The sequence below is a fragment of the Bicyclus anynana genome, chromosome 22, assembly GCF_947172395.1.
Source record: "Bicyclus anynana chromosome 22, ilBicAnyn1.1, whole genome shotgun sequence".
Taxonomy (NCBI): Eukaryota; Metazoa; Arthropoda; class Insecta; order Lepidoptera; family Nymphalidae; genus Bicyclus; species Bicyclus anynana.
In genome coordinates this window covers 1,474,968-1,493,093 of record NC_069104.1, presented here as the reverse complement: position 1 = coordinate 1,493,093, position 18,126 = coordinate 1,474,968, and the positions used below count along the sequence as shown (strand labels likewise).

The following is an 18,126-nucleotide window of genomic DNA, read 5'->3' as shown; positions in this document are numbered from 1 at the left end:
TATGGTCACCGATCTCCTATTAATTTTTGTAATAAGAGGTCAATGATGGAAGTGGATTCATTAATAGTTCAACCCCGGCATTCAATAATGTATGTGGATTCATCAATTCAACCCCATTCGGCATTCAACCACAGCCAAAGAGATTGTTAGAACAATACGATATTGTTTGTTTCTGTATTTTTACCGTTCCACGCACGGCTAACCGGCTCGGTTGAATTCGTTTGGTAAAGAAAGAGGTGGAATGAAAATGGACTATGAAAATTTTTTGTTATTTTTCAACCGCATTCATGAAAACGGATGACGATTTGTTAAGAATCTAAATGGTTTGACAAGTAAAAGTAAATATTACCTATTTTAATTTCAAATTAATTCATACTAATGTGATTTTTTTGTTACGTATTTTTGACTATAACATTACCGACTGATTGTCAAATGAAAAGCTACATTATTAACGAGTAACAGGCTACATTTCATCTTCTTTATAGTCCTATGACGTCAATGCACTTAACACTAAATTATATGTTTGTTTTTTGTTTGTATCACATTTGGAACCGGTAGATTGTGCTTCACACTACTACTACTATGCTAGTGAAATTTTTAAATAAACAAGTCAGCTTGCAATAATCCAAAAAATTTGTAACTTTTGATACATATCAATTTGTAAAAACATAAAATAATTAGTATCTTGGCCTAGTGTTTTAATAATATTTATTTTAATTTTTTTATTTATTATTCTACAAAATACATATCTATACTAATATTATAAAGCTGAAGAGTTTGTTTGTTTGTTTGATTGATTGATTGAACGCGCTAATCTCAGTAACTACTGGTCCGATTTGAAAAATTCTTTTAGTTTTAGATAGCCCATCTATCGAGGAAGGCTATAGGCTATATATTATCTACATATTCTTACGGGAACGGAAACCACGCGGGTGAAACTGTGCGGCGTCAGCTAGTTGAAAATAAGACTAACCATAATGCAACACCAACCACAGTTGGTTTACTGTGCACTAGCTAAAAAAAAAACAGATAACAGATAGATTAAAAAATTATAAGGCAAATCAAAAAAAAAATAATCTATTGCAGTACCACTACCGGTTCCAAATGTTACACATACAAACATATAATTTAGTGTCGAGTGTATTGACAAGGTATTGACCTATTGGGACTACAATGAAGAGTTTTTGATTTGATTCGATTTGACATTTCGCAATTTTATTATTATTTGTACAATTATCCCGTGGGTTAAACACGAGTTGAATAAATAATTGCCAAACTTCCCACCAGTTGAGCAATAGAACTTTCTGTGGCTTTAAAAGTTTCGCGACAACCATCGAAGGGTTTCCGATATACTCGCGCTATAAAGATTGGTTCGATTAAAACGCCTCTACACGGCGCGTTTTTAAATTTGAACTTTTCTATCGCTAATTTTTTTGGTACTTCTATCGCATGTCCTATTATGCGCGTTTAAGATCAGTTATCGTCACGTTTCTGCAGCACCCAGGACTATAACTGATCGTGTTGGTCACTGCGTGCATGACGGCTCGACTTATGAAACGTCTTCGCTGCCGTTTGCGCTGCAGAATAATGAGAATAATTGACCGCCGCTGACTTTACAGCCGACCGCGAAGTAGCAGTTATGTGAAAGGTGCTCAGCATAACAGCCAAGACTATATCGACGCCCATAGATTTTGTTCGTTGATGAGCTTGAATTTGTCTGCGATTACAGTTACTTGTAAATAGCATTGCAATGAGAAACGCTATGAATTGGTTAGTCTGTAAGACAGATATAGTGAGGCAAGATATGGACTCTTTTTTATCGGCTTAAACTTGTTTGAATGGCTCACACATAGAACATACGAAAATCGCTTAAACGCCGATGTTTAGATGGGCGATGGCTAGAACCAACGCACTGTTCCAATGCGAGTTAGCGGGCTTTAGGGTTGTTTGACACTGTAACGATCGATATCAGATGTTAATACGATTGTATCGTTAACACTCTTCCCAATGCACGGAAGCACCCCATGAACTTCCCAACATCACGTAGTATTACGGAGAAACAAGGAAAACACAGTACCTACTGTACAATTATTGTACTTAGCGTCTTTCTTACTGTGGTAACTTATGAAATTAGATCTAATAAGTATACATAACTGTATAGTGACAGTAACCACAATAATGCTGACCTGCTCGCGTCAAAGACTTTTACTAGGCTAACCCCCTGTGACTACGAGTATACGTAAAATTACCAAGCGTGCTAAAAGCGTGCAAAACTCGCCGTGTGTGAACACAAAACACTCTGTATTTTCTTTCCCAATATTTTGTAAGAATCATATTATTGTAATAATAATATGATTCTTACAAACCTTTTTAGGGTACTGTGCATCTTAATGATATCTCTTATTTATGTTATTATCAATTTATATTTATTTAATACATTTTATCTTTATTTAATATTAGCCGCGTAGTTCCCGTTCTCGAAAGAATACGTCGATAAAATATAGCCCGTGACACTCACAAATAACGTGGTTTTCTAGCAGTATAATAATTTTTAAAATCGGTTCAGTAAATTCAGAGATTACTCTTTAAAACACCACAAACTTTACCTCTTTATAATATTAGTATAGATGCAGAATAGGCTAGTTGATACTTTTTTTGAAATGGTTTTAAATGTTTAGTTCATTATTTAGCCTTCTACTATATTGAAAAAAAATCATATTTTTTGAGACGTGATTACTTACATGACAATTTTAGTTTTTTAAATATGTTTTTGACAATACGAGCCAAAACACCTGTCGGCATGATGGTCTACATTTCAACTGTTTCATGACGTCATTACATGACTTTTTTTAATTAAGTTTTTTATGATATGCTTAACTTTTATTAATTAACTAGCGGACGCCCGCGCCATTTTTCCGCGTGGAATTTAGTTTTTCACAAGTCCCTCGAGAACCATGGATTTTTCCGGGATAAAAAGAAGCATATGTATTAATCCAGAGTAAAATCTATTTCCATTCCAAATTTCAGTAAAATCACTTCAGTAGTAGCGGCGTTAAAGAGTAAGAAACATCCAAACAAACATACATTCAAACATCCATACAAACTTTCGCGTTTATAATATTAGTAGGATATCGATATATTTCAAACCCTTATTCCATGTACTATGCGAAATTAATATTATTTATACTGAATTTTATATGTGTCAACTACTCTCGAGAGGTTTTGCCGACGCTCCTTGCAACCTGTTGAATTGCAAAGGGGCTTATTTTACCCCGTCGCAGCGGGTGCAACATCTCAGTCCACTGTTTCATATTCATTACCTCAAATGGCACTCGCAGCATCCTTGTTGCGTCTTTTATATCTGCTCGATAGATAGTTCGTTTGTTCTACTAACAACTGTGTAATGCAGTGTTATTGGTTATTTTTAACGGAAAAGAACCAAAAGAACTAATGTACCTATTTAAAAAAAAGAAATTGTCACGTATTTTTATAACGTGACAATTTTTTTTGACAGCCTTCGTGGCGCAGTGGTAGGCGCGATGGATTTAATGACTGGGTCCTGGTTTCGATCCCCGGCTAAGCCGATTGAGGTTTTCTTAATTGGCCCAGGTCTAGCTGGTGGGAGGCAACACTTGTAACTATGTATGTAAGAAAATCTTGGAATCTTAATTTGACATTCACGGTCGTCGATTAGGATGAAATTTTGCACACGCTCAGAGTTCTGATGACAATACATGACTAGCTAAGAAACATCATTACAAATCCAATATGGCGGCTTCCCTAAGGTGGTGGACTGGCTGTTTAAAATTCACCCCCATGGATATCAAATGAATCAAATGAAAGGGTTTGCTAGTAGGAATAACAAAATTGGTTACGTGACTTAAATCCAATATGGCGGACGTCCGAGATGGCGGACAGGCTATTTGAAATGTACTTTTTTGATATAGGTATTAAGCGTGTTTTTTAGTTTTTTTTAAATATTCATTAATACATAATTCGAAGAGCCGTCCTTCAAGAAAGACTGTGTTAGGGGACTACGACAAAACAGTGGGCAAAAATCGAACCCATGAACGGTAGAGCTATTTAGGGTTAAAGGGTACTTTCCCAGCAAATAACATAATTATCAGCCTATTTTAACAACCATGGCCATGCCTCGCTCCTTATAGGAGGGCAGATATGGGACTTAGACCTACCACAGCGGTCGGCGGCCTGAAAGTGTGGGCTAAATCTATAACATGAAAGTCGGATAAACCATTTCGCCACCAAGAAGGGCTGGACTTATTTGAATAACATTTCATATGTTTAGTAGATACTCGTAGGGTATACACCGTACGATGTTATTTATCTCTGTTTGGGTATAGGTTGTATAAAGTCGGCTATTTTTTTTTAAAGCTTTTACTAACGCCTAATTTATAGTCGAGCCGTCACAGACTGGCTCTCAAAATACCATCATTCTTTGGTATTTTGTTGAATATTTAAAAACAAAGCAAAGTTTACAAAAATTACCCGCAAAGGCGTTGGCATTTAATACTAAAAGAACAAAGTGTAATAGATCAAGAACCTGCGATAGCCACACATACCTCATTTCGAAAGGCGTAAAAAAAGTCATTGGCGTATTTAGGATTATTTCTTAGGGGGGCTTGGGCACCGACATCAAGTCTATTATTAGTATCATAATATGTATAATTCCATATCGGTAGCCCAGAATCCTAGGGTGGGCACAGGTCCATTCTAGGGTGGACAACTGGGCATGCCTTATTTCATGTACCTACTATAAATAAAATGAAATAAATAAAGAAGCCTTTATTACTGCTGGTTAGTTACATTTACATTTTTAAGTATATACATAATTCTTATTCATTAGCAGCTTGTACTTCGACATAGGCTTTCCCTAAAGATCTCCACTTTTCTCTGTCCCTCGCCATTCTCATCCATTCAGGACCGACGACCTTTTTAAGTCATCCTCCCAACGTTTCACCTGTCTTCCTTTATTCCTCTTACCATGCCTAGGATACCATTCTGAAATCCTTTTAGTCCATTTCTCGCCCTTTTTTTCATGTACTATACTAAATTAATATTGTTAAAATTGTATTGTAATAATACTTATAGTAGGCTGACTAATTCAGCCTGTCAGCTCTAAAATGAGGGATATCTGACTATCGCAAGCTTTTCGTCTATAAAGAAAACTGAGAAAACAAATTTAAATTTAACTTTTCACGGGAAGAAGGGAATTATTTCAATAACACAAAATACCGGAAGGTGCGAAATAACCGTTTTAACTAAGCCCTTTGATACTGCACTGATGATAATAATGAAAAGGTTCTACGTTTAATGACGTTTACGACTTAAGACCTTTTTATATTGAGCTCTGATAAAACAATTTGGGACATCAACACGTACCTACTGATGACGTTCTACTTTGAATGCTAAGTGTTACAATTTAGAACTTTTTTACACGCTTTATATTAGCTTCACTTGTAACTATGTATGTAAGAAAATCTTGGAATCTTTATTTGACCCACTTCCCGTTTTTCGATTAGGATGAAAATTTGCACACGCTCTGAGTTCTGATGACAATACATGATTAGTTGAGAAAGGTCATTACAAATCCAATATGGCGGCTTCCACTATCACTTTAACTATGTAGGAAAGGCAAATCTTGGAATCTCAAATTGACTCACTTCCCCGTCTTCGTGTAGGATGAAATTTTGCACACGCTCTGAGTTCTGATGATAATACATGACTAGCTTAGAAACGTCATTACAAATCCAATATGGCGGCCTCCCCAAGATGGCGGACTGGCTGTTTGAAATCCAATATTTGTAATTTTTAGTGCGTGGTAAAAGTGTCTTTTTTAGTTTTTTAAACTATTTAAAGTTATTGATATTGAAGTTTGATTATACAAGTACATACTATCTGGATTGTCATCAATATGATTGTACTGATGACGGGGATGACTGTGGTTATTTTGATGCTTAGTCTTAGAACCTTTTGATATTGAAGTCTGATACATCAATTTAAGTTATCATCATCATTAACAGCCAGCCTATTTTGACCAAAAGGTTCTTCGGTCTATCTAGCGGGGGGGTCGATCATCACTTCGCTTTCCGTTGCGGGGTCGCCATTCTAGTACCTTGTTGGGACCCCAAAGTCCATCGGCTCTTGGAACTATATGCCCTGCCCATTGCCACTTCAGCCTCGCGACTCGTTACAGGGTGCCGCTGGATGCTGGCGGCTTGAGACCGTGGTATTTGGAAGTCTATGTAAGAGGCCTATATCCAGCAGACGACGTCCATCGGCTGATGATGATGATGATACATGTTCTATTGTCAAAGATAATCTAAGTTAAAAAACGCATGCCAAGATAAACAAACATTCGCCCGTCAACCCGCATCTAATCAGCGTGGTGGGTATCATCATTATCAACCCATATTCGGCTCACTGCTTATCTCGAGTCTGCTCTCAGAATGAGGGGGGTAAGGCCAATATTCCACCACGCTGGCCCAATGCGGATTGGCAGACTTCACACACGCAGAGAATTAAGAGAATTATCTGGTATGCAGGTTTCCTCACGATGTTTTCCTTCATCGTTTGAGACACGTGATATTTAACTTCTTAAAATGCACACAACTGAAAAGGTGCATGCCCCGGATCGGATTGGTGGGATAACAAGAACGCCCTGTAAAGATTAAAACTCAGTTGAAATCGCACCTTCCGCTATTAACAAGTTCTTAATTAATTATTAACTATATTAAGATCGTTCCTTGTGCAGCCTGACTTAACTAAGGCTTTGCTCCTTTAAGATCTCGAATTGAGTTTTCACTTGAAAATAAAATGAACATCTTTTTTTTTCATTTTTTGTAAAATGAAAAAAAAAATAATTAAATTTTTCATTTAATTATTAAACAGTAGAAACTTAGTTCACTTCTTAATCTACCCCTATGTAATATTATAAAAAATATACTTAAACTATACACATCACTATCTAGCCCCAAAGTAAGCAAACAGAGTTGCTTGTGTTGTGCTAAGACATGTTGATATTATAATATTAATATACAATTATATACTACACATAAATACTTATATAATGTATAAATACACACAGACACTGGAAAACACCCATGTTCATCACACAAATATTTTTCAGTTGTGGGAATCGAACCCACGGCCGTGGATGCTGAAAGCAGGGTCACTACCCACTGCGCCACGCGGCCGTCTTTACTTGTTTCGTTGAAATAACTCGATTTTTTGAGAGAATATTTATTTTAGGTCAAATAGAAAGAACATTGTTTGGACATTGATAAAATAAATATTTGAAATAATAACCTCATAAATTATCCTCCAGTTTTTTTTATTCTTTACAAGTTAGCCCTTGACTTCAGTCTCACATGATGGTAAGTGATGATGCAATCTAAGATGGAAGCGGGCTAACTTGTTAGGAGTGGGATGAAATTCCACTCCCCTTTCGTTTTCTACACGACATCATACCAGAACGCTAAATCGCTTGGCGGTACGTCTTTGTCGGTAGGGTGGTGACTAGCTACGGCCATAGCCTCCCACCAGCCAGACCAGGACCTCAATCGGCCCAGCCGAGGATCGAACCCAGGACTTCCGTCTTGTATTTCCACCGCGCATACCACTGCGGCTGGAGGCCGACAAAATGCCTCATTGGCCCAGTGGTTTTAGCTCACGCGGTCCTGGATTTGAATCTTAGGTCGGGCTATGAATTCATCATCATAATCATCATATCAGCCGATTGACGTTCACTATAGAACACAGGCCTTTTGTAGGGACTTCCAAACATCATATTTTTGTACCCAGATCTACCTATATATCCTACGAGTAAGCAGTGATAGCCCAGTGGATGTGACCTCTGCCTCCGATTTCGGAGGGCGTGGGTTCGAATCCGGTCCGGGGCATGCACCTCCAACTTTTCAGTTGTGTGCATTTTAAAAAATTAAACATCACGTGTCTCAAACAACGGTGAAGGAAAACATTGTGAGGAAACCGGCATACTAGAGAATTTTTTAATTCTCTGTATGACGTCTGCCAATCCGCATTGGGCCAGCGTGGTGGACTATTGGCCTAACCCCTCTCATTCTGAAAGGAGACTCGAGCTCAGCAGTGAGCCGAATATGGGTTGAGAATGATGATCCTACGAGTACCGAGGTTTGTGTTTAATAGTTCTTCAGCAATTCAGATGTTACTTCTCTTTACCTAAACCAATTCTTTTGTTCGTGAAAACAAACAAATCCCAGCATCCATGTCACGTGTTTATCAACATGGTTTTTACAAGAACCGTGACAAAGTCTAGAGTATTTGAAATACCTTGAGTGTGGATTGCAAACAAAGTCAAGCTTGATCACAAACGTGTTATTTCTTTATTCAAATCTCTCATCAAATATTTCAGACAAGCGGACGCCCGCGACTTTGTTCGCGTGGAAATCGATGTAAATTTTCACGCTTTTCTATTTAAATTTTCGCATGTGTTAAATAAAATAGTCCAATAATGATTATAAAAACTATAATTCAAAACATGAACGATTTATATCAAAAACAAATTGGTTGTCTGTAAAGTCGGTTTACTGACGATCGTTGAACGTTATAAACTTTCAACACTTATTGATTTTATTGTCGTGACTAAAAGTAAAAAGTATCCTAAACTCTAAATATTGTATATTAAATATTAAAACTCTAAATATTATGGTCTCATATGAATTTCTTTTTCTTTGGGATGGCTTTCCTTCATCTAAATTCCATTCTTCACCACTGATAGATAGGTATAGTCTAAGATCCTAATTAGAAACATCTTACATCTGTTTTATAGATTGAAAAGTGATCTATACTAATATTATAAAGAGGTACCTTTATTACGTCGTTTAAAAAAGGATTTTTACGTTGACATTCGTACCTAACGCGCAGTTTTCAATACCTTAGTGCTACTCCGTTAAAGCAATTCGCTTAAGTACTTAATAAACGTTGTGTCATCTTAATCGATTTAAGAAGATCGGTCTAATAAAGCGTTTCCAAAAGTTTATACGATCCAAATTAAATGGAATAGGTCTCTCCCACAGTGTGGGAAAATTTACACCAACATCTTTATGAAAGCTTAACATTTTTTTAAGCAGTTTAGTTTGCCAATCAAGTAGATAAGATTTAATTTTAGAATACATATTGGGGGATCAACTTACGCCCATCGTCGAAAATATGGAGATTAATAAAAAACCTCCACTGATATTGAAACTCTCTTACTTTTTATTGAATACTAGCGGACGCCCGCGACTTCGTCCTCGTGAAAGTCGATGTAAACTTTCAACTACCCCTACCCTACCTCTACCCTTTTTTAATTTTTTTTCTGTCATATAAGAACCTTCTCTTGACAAACAAACACATCAAAAAAAAAATGTAAAATCGGTCCAGCCGTTCAAGCGTGACCAAGGGATATGTGGATTAATTTTTGTATAATATTACTCTTTAATAGATAGGATCAGCGTTACAGGCTAGTTTTAGTAAGCGCAGAAGCTCTGAAAGTGTCCAGCCCATTGGCTAGATGTATGGATTATTATCCATTACGAGCTTAGAGAGAAGACAATTACTCTCTCTAAGATCGTTTCCTGTGAAATTAAGATATCAGTTTAACATCAATTTTGGAATCAACAGGATTTGCGAGCTGAGTTTGATAAATTCTGACCAAGCGTGGGCAATATCAGAAACTTTGGGAACAGTTTACCTAGAGCCTTCTTAATACCGATTGAGCCGGCTAATTCGATAAAAGAGGCAGTTTTGACACAAAACACCTGCGCCGCGTCCTATCGTTGATTGAATGTAAACACACTCCCGAGCCGGAGTCGAGTGGGTAGATTAGAAATTGCAGGAGTTGATGGCGCATTTTTATAACATGCCCGGAATTCCTGCTGTAAGAAAAACTCTTGGGTCTACTATTTTCTTATGAACGCTTTACGCTGCTAAGGTTAGTCAATGACATCACCGTATTAATCGTAGTAGTAGTAGAGCTTGTCTTTGGAAGTCATCATCATATCAGCCGATGGACGTCCAGGACATAGGCCTTTTGTAGGGACTTCCAAACATCACGATACTGAGCCACCTGCATCCAGCGAATCCCTGCGACTCGCTTGATGTCGTCAGTCCACTTGGTGGGGGGTCGGCCAACACTGTGCTTACTTCAGCACTTTGGGACCATCGTGTATTCTCATGAGAACGGGAACTACGCGGGTGAAACCGCGGGGCGTTGGCTAGTGTTTAATATTTTTACAAGCTTTATATTAGCTTCACTAGTATCTATATATGTAAGAAAATCTTGGAATCTCAATTTGTTCCACTTCTCGATTAGGTTGAATTTTGGCACGCTCTGAGTTCTGATGACAATACATGACTAGATAATAAACGTCATTACAAATCCAATATCAAATGAAAGGGTTTACTGTCAGGAATACAAAAAAAAAACAGTCACGTGACTTAATTCCAATTTTTGTAGTTTTTAGTGCGTGTTAAAAACGTGTTTTTTAGTTTTTTAAACTATTTAAAGTGGTGTTATAGACTAAAATGAAGCCAGTACCGCATTGTAGTTGCAATGAATGACCTCTAACCCCTATATTATCAAAGTTCCTTCTTTCATACACGGCACTGTTGACAGATTATTCACGGACAAACTTAATATCGACATTGTCCAGTTTAATGTACGGAATATGCTTGAATATTGAACGGTCAATCATATCAGGCTGAATATACCTACGTACTTTGGTCTTTACGTAAGAGTTTCGTGATAGCCCAGTGGTCAAGCCTCCGATTCTGGAAGATGTGGGATCGAAACCGGTTCAAGGCACCTCCAAATTTTCATTTAATGTGTATTTTAAGAAATTTAAATCTAAATTATCGAAGTTTAAATGGAGCATATAGTAAGACTTATTTTAAACTTACCCTGCGAAGTAATGCTTACGTTAGCAGTGGATTAGACAACAATTCACTGGGTAGGAATCGAACCTTAGACTGTGAAACCTTAAATCTTTTAAAGAATTTTAGAATTTAAAACTCCAACATATGCCCGACTACGTCTTTACGTTTACTCTAACCTTACTTTTACTTTACCCTTTACTCGCTTGGCGGTATGGCTTTGCCGGTAGGGTATTAACTAGCCTCGGCCGAAGCCTCCCACCAGCTAAACCTGGACCAATTAATAAAACCTCAATAAACCCAGCCGGGGATCGAACCTAGGCGCTAGATGGAGCCGTCTCGTAAATCCATCGTGCATCCCACTGCGCCACGGAGGCCGTCAAAAAGTTGTCGAGACAGACGTTTGACAGGTGCTTTATGTGAAACTAACCGAGTAAGAAACACGCAGTGCGAGTCTATGTGGGCCTTGTCTCCATCATTCATCATCATCATTATCAACCCATATTCGCCTCACTGCTGAGCTCGAGTCTCCTCTCAGAATGAGAGGGGTTAGGACAATAGTCCATCACGCTCGCCCAATGCGGATTGGCAGACTTCACACACGCAGTGAATTAAGAAAATTCTCTGGTGTGCAGGTTCCCACACGATGTTTTCCTTCACCGTTTGAGACACGTGATATTTAATTTCACTTTCTCTCTCTCTCATTTTTTCTTCTTTTTAAGTTAATAATACGAGTGTGTATGTTCTTGTGATATTTAAGTAATCTTTTTTATATGTATACTGTTCTTCTTTATTTCATGCTGTGTTTATTTGTAAATAACCACTACACTTGCAGTGATTTATAATTTAGTTACATTTTATTATTTTAATTAGTGAAAGTGATTGTAAATAAACCTAATAAATAAATAAATAATTTCTTAAAATGCACACATCTGAAAAGTTGTAGGTGCATGCCCCGCAACGGATTCGAACCCACACCCTCTGGAATCGGAGGCAGAGGTATCCACTGGGCTATCACGGCTCATTGTCTCTATAGCCGACGAAAATCGCTTTAAAATCCACTACGTCTTTCACAAAACATAAACCCACGTCTAAAACTACTCACTGAAACTAACCGACCGGGAGATATTAGTTATACGTAGTGAAATAACTGCGTGTGTGAGCTTATACCGTCAATTCCCATGTTAATTTTATATTCCCTTGTTTCAGTTCACTTGTTCGAAGATAAACGCTTGGATCATGGTGAGTGATATTATAATATTGTTAAGTCAAGAACGGTACTTAATTTAATATCTACTATTAATATTATTTCTCTTAAAATACAGGGTGATTCGGTCTTTAGTGCGGATATTTTTTTTCGTGGTTCTGTATCATTAATAGAATATAAATCTACAAACAGTTCGATACATTTAATGTAATTTTTTTTTTAATTTATGTCTCTAAAATAACAAAATAATGTACATATTATTACTAAACAAGATATATTCAGCTTAAAAGTGATCTGGTGACGTCCTTTAGGTATCAAACGAAAATAAAATAAATGCACAATAGGGTGACCCTAAAATTCTGTTCAAAAGTAAATAACTTTAGCTAACGATAATTTTGTTATTTTTGAGTTAAAAAAAAAAAGAAAAAATACGTGATCATTAAATTTTGTTTATGTACAAAATATAAAAATATCCGCACTAAAAAAATTTTCTTTCTGTATAATCTTCCCTATAATGTCTATCCGTCAACTTATGGGCCATACACAACATTTTTGGGATTAAAGTTAATATTATATATACATTTTCATTATGTACTAGCAGATCTGGTCAAGCTTCGCTTAGACTAACGTGCACTTCTTTCCTACCATAATCATAATCTACCTTTATCTTACCCCTACCCTAAGTATCCTATGCCTGTCTCCTAGTTCTAATCTACCTCCCCACCAATTGCGATACCAAATTTTGAGTTTAGCGGCGAAAAAAAAGGAAAAATATCATAAGATCTGGGGATGATGATTAGGTTTTTATTCGGGTAAATAAGGTCAATGTAAAATACTTAAAAGGCAAAGATAGTCTGGATGTTTGCAAAATAAATAAGATTATAAACTTTCAAAGTCTTTTATCGTAATATAGATGAAAATTCATAGTTTTAGTTTCCTTACATTAAACGTGACATTTTTCAATATGTGAACTAAGTATAAACTTAAACGCACAAATAATAAAGATATTTGTAATTTTGTTTGAACGCCCATACAAATCTAACGATCAATATGACCTACGACGTCATTATTTAGTGCCATTTTTATGGGGCATTTTTCAGGGATACGTGGCAGTGGCGCAAATGCTGCAAAAGACCCTTTAAATCCCTGTAGCTCCGAAAGTAATGATCACATATATCCTGTCGCTATTACAAAATTGCTTTACTCTTAATTTACATACAATTTAAAAAACTGTCATCATCCCTTGTGAAACATTAACTTACAAGTATTATTTTAAAAGATATAAACAGAAATTAATCTAGAAAGGAAAATCAACCCAAAACTATTAGTTTCATCGTGATTCATGAATCGTGACGCCTTAACTTTGTTTTTTCAGGGGCAAACAATGTATGGAGAATGGGCCATCTCTTTTCATCAATGTTACATAGTGACGTTCTTACGTAAAATTATTATTTATGGTCCGTAAACCACAGACAACAATTTTTTTTTTCAGAAATTCAAGTTCTGTTCGGACGGAGACTGCCCCCTGTGGGCTCTGGCAGCTCTCCACGCGCTGGGCAGTCTGCCGGCGCCCACCTTCAGGACCCTGCTGCAGCATGTGCTGGACGAACTGCCTGTGAGTATTAGTATAACGCGACGTTTAGCAGCGACTGGGATTGTTCCACCATTCAGAGGAAACATCTCGAGCAGGTCTTAGGACTTGTGACATTGGATGTAGGTATAAAGGATATTATTAGAATGCATTAACAGTAACACCATATCCTGTTCGACATGTTCTCCATACCCACAATAAGCGATTTATGATCAACTAGCAGACGCCCGCGACTTCGTCCGCGTGGAATTCAGTTTTTCACAAATTCCGCCGGAACCATGGATCTTTCCGAGATGAAAAGTAGCCTATGTGTTAATCCAGAGTAAAATCTATTCCCATTCCAAATTTCAGATCGCTTATATAGCCGCAGCGAAATAGAGGAACAAACGTACTTTTTTTTTATTATTTACAAATTGGCCCTTGACTACAGTCTCACCTGATGGTAAGTGACGATGCAGTCTAAGATGGAAGCGGGCTAATATGCAAATCCACACCCCTTTTGGTTTCTACACGACATCGTACCGGAACGCTAAATCGCTTGGCGGTACGTAAACTTACACACTTACACACTTTCATACTTACACACAAACTTTCGCCTTTATAATATTAGTGTGATAGTGTGATTTGATTACACTACAATTAATAATAATTATTGCACAAAATCACCAACACGACACAACAAATCGACATTAAGAACGTTGCCCAACAAAGAACTGAACACCCTTAGTCGTCATTAGCACGAGAGTTTTTTTAACGGACGTTAACAAGCTTTCAAATACAGCAAATGCATTCCCAAGTATACTCGTATGTTCACACGTCAGTGTTTTAAAACACGACGCTTTTTTATCGAACATTGTTGCATTTTCAATTTTGAGCGTTGGAAATAGACCTTGAATTAAATAAGAACGTTATTTTCAAAACAAATTTATACAAATACCTCCTTTTTCAACATCATCATCATCATCATCAACAGCCAATGGAAGTCTACCACTATTAGACACAGGCGTTTTGTATGAATTTTCAAAAATCACTGTTTTCAAGCATCGCAGCGACTCCCTCCCTGCTTAATGTCCGCGTCCTATCAGTCCCTAAGTCGACCAAAACTGCACTTTCCTGTACCTTGGGACTGTAACGTCCATCGGCTCTTCGAAATATATAGCCTGCTCATCCATCAGCTTCGCGACTCGCTGAGCTGTCAGTGACGTTGGTTCTTCTGCGGATTTCCTCATCCACAGAAGAACTAAAGTTGTTAAAGATGTTTTTCCTTTAACGTTTGAGACACGTGATATTTATTTTCTTAAAATGCACGTAACTGAAAAGTGGGAACGTAACGGGAAACCACTGCACTATTTTCCCTAGTCGTCAGTATGGAAAAGTCTCAGAGAGTGGACCGGGATCGCGAGCGCCGCATAATTATTTCGCCTCGCGAAGGATTGAGACGAGTTCAAGAAACTGACTGCCAACCTTCGCTAGTCGGAGAGGCACCTTAAGAAGAAGAAGAACTGAAAAGTTATGTTAGTGCATGCTTCGGACCGGATTCGACACTACGACCTCCGAATCGAAGGCACAGGCACATATCCTATGGGCAATTTTTTACGTAATATAAATGTTATATCTAGCATTGCATAGGATCTACGTAAACGGTAAGTAAGTTGTTTAAGTACGACTGGCAACATTTATTATATAGTTATTTCCTTCTCTAAAAATTAATCAAAAAGTAACAAAATTACGGCATTTCCACGGCAATGATCGCAAACAACGTGCAAACTACGTAGATCCCCATTTTGAAACTGAATTGCGAAATACTTTCGTATTTCACTTATAATTTCTAATGGAACAAACTTTAACAGAGATGTCGAAACTCTGAATTGATTCGATGTTCCGATGGACTTGTACAAGGCGGTTTAGGTAATTAGGTGGATTTAAATTGATTGTCAAGAGCTTGTCTGTCGTTCACAGTTGTAAATATGAAATGACTGGAAAATTATAAATTTATAAACCGAGAGCCAGTCATATGAAATAAGTCTGCCTTTCGCACTTGTTCATTTTTAACCGACTTCAAAAATGGAGGAGGTTCTCAATTTGACGGGTGTGTTTTTTTTAATGTTTGTTACTTTAAAACTTTGTCCTATATTAACCAATTTTTAAAATTCTTTTTTTTTTTGTTTGAAAGAGTAACTATCTACTATGATACACTAAAAATAAAAAAAAAATCTTAAAAAAAAACATTTAAACGTCTTCAAAGATGCATAGCGAGAAATAACGTACCTAACGGTTTGAAGGCGGTGCCAAAAAACAAGATGAACATTAACTATTTGGCATAGCACCGCTTTCAAATCGATCAATAGAACGCCTGAAAGTATGTCAGCCCATACTTCTACCATTATGTACGGTAGCTAACAGTTATGTAGTTTCGACTGTGGTGGCTTTCAAAGGAAATAATTAGGTGGATATTATTTTTAAAATTTTGACACAGAAATTTATAATCTAGTTCTTTGTTTTAATAGTAATAACATTTTCTATTTATTATAATTTATACATATACATGTAAGTACTTTGAAATTAACAGCCGGGTTGATGATGATGTCTGCTAGCTACGTGGGCTCTCGGTCTATTAAATTATTAATATAACGCCTACGCTGGTTTATGACAATTAAAATTAGGTAGTTAGTGATCTAGGTTGTTATCAAATACGTGGAAATTATTTTCGTACTTTCTACGATTAAGGCTGCCTATATTGTGATGGGAATCGTTGATTCGTCTTGGAAATAATGCACGCTATAGACCTTCAGTTTTAACTAGTGTTTTATCTACTGGAAATTTCAATTAAATTTTGCCCATAGCACCGGCCTAAACCAAACACACATTAATCACACATTCGTAAACACGAATACACACACACACTACACACGCTACACCCACACACATCAACCCACATACACTTTCTAAGGCACACTCAACTAACATGTATTTTATTTTATTTTATTTTATTTCCTTCGCTCGTCGTTGTTATTATTATTTGTTTATTTAGTTTTCCTTTTACTAATATTTAGCTAGTTTTTTATTATTAAGATTTTTATATTCTCTAATTTTAGATTGTTAATTTTGAATGTTGTAATCATCTATAATGAGGGAAGAGCGATGGAAGTTGCGACACGGTTTATACTAGTGCAACTTCCATCACATTAATTATTTGGATTTACGCATTTAATTTTTTGGATTAAGTATATTAAATAAGCATGTAACTTTTAGTAATAAAGCTATTGTCTATTGTCTATTGTCTATTAAAATTATTAGAAATACGGTACAGTTACAACTGACAGGCACTACACATTGACAATTTAACTCAACAGTTCGACTGTTCAGTTAAAACTGCAAGTCTAGCACGAGTTAAACTGCTGAGTTAGAATACAAACGGTCAAGTCAATGGTAGTAGTACCACGAGTAGGTATACAGTTTTATTATTTTGTCTGATCAATAGGGACCTAACTACTTTGCGACGGTGCTTTTATTATTTCGACAGTGTGAGCTGACTCGTATAGATGACTCTATCTATGGTATCGAGATAGAGAGAGATAGAGATGAATTCAAAACTCACATTATAGTTATACAAAACAACCTTACAGAATAGCTCTCCAGGTAAAGATTGTTGAGCAGAGTACCTATAGTGCTGTCTTATTTTTTGGTTTTTAGTAGCTACATTATAATTTATCATAAAACTGTTTAACTTAAAAATATCTTTTTTTTACCTTAGGTATACCTAAGTACCTACTAATATTTATCATTCTTAGTTAATTTTGTGGTAAGAACATCTATATTCTATACTAATATTATAAAAAAGTACATAAAGCTTGTGTTACTGTAGGGAGTAATCTCTGAATCTACTGAACAGTAATGAAAATTGTTTTACCACTAGAAAGCTACGTTATTGATGAGTGTCGTAGACTATATTTTATCCCCATATTCTCATAGGAACGGACACTACGCAGGTGAAACCGCGGGGCATCGGTTAGTTATTAAAACGTTGACAATTTATTGCAATATAACTCAATTAAAACCTTTTTACAAAAAAATTTAACAGACTTCAAAATCACAAAAATAAACTAAAAAGCGAAAAATAACATCGTATGTGCTACCTTCTGATCACTTTGATTGGTTTTATTTTTCTGTTTTTAGTGTGTCCTAGCATAACGAACGATAAAGCCACAGTAGGTACGGGAAATTTCATTGTTTTCATTTGAATACAAAACTACTGAACCGATTTTCATACGCATATTACATACGCGCCGAATTGAGAACCTCCTCCTTTTTGAAATCGGTTAAAAATCTTTAAAAATATGTTATCTGTCATTTTGTTGGCAGCCATATTGGATTTTTTTCATAGACTATGTTCGCTGTCCGAAATACAAACAAGTAA

At 36.5% G+C, this 18,126-nt stretch overlaps 1 protein-coding gene across 2 annotated transcripts in view; it reads left to right on the top strand.

Annotated features, from left to right (window-relative positions):
- The window catches only part of LOC112043384 (putative peptidyl-prolyl cis-trans isomerase dodo), a 46,964-nt gene that overhangs the window by 26,259 nt on the left and 2,579 nt on the right, over positions 1-18,126 (top strand). For both annotated transcript variants that reach the window (XM_052888456.1, XM_052888455.1), the window contains 2 exons: positions 12,121-12,153; positions 13,611-13,733. In XM_052888456.1, the coding sequence (XP_052744416.1) occupies positions 12,151-12,153; positions 13,611-13,733 (126 nt within the window). In that variant the 5' untranslated portion in view covers positions 12,121-12,150. The remainder of the gene's footprint in view (positions 1-12,120; positions 12,154-13,610; positions 13,734-18,126) is intronic.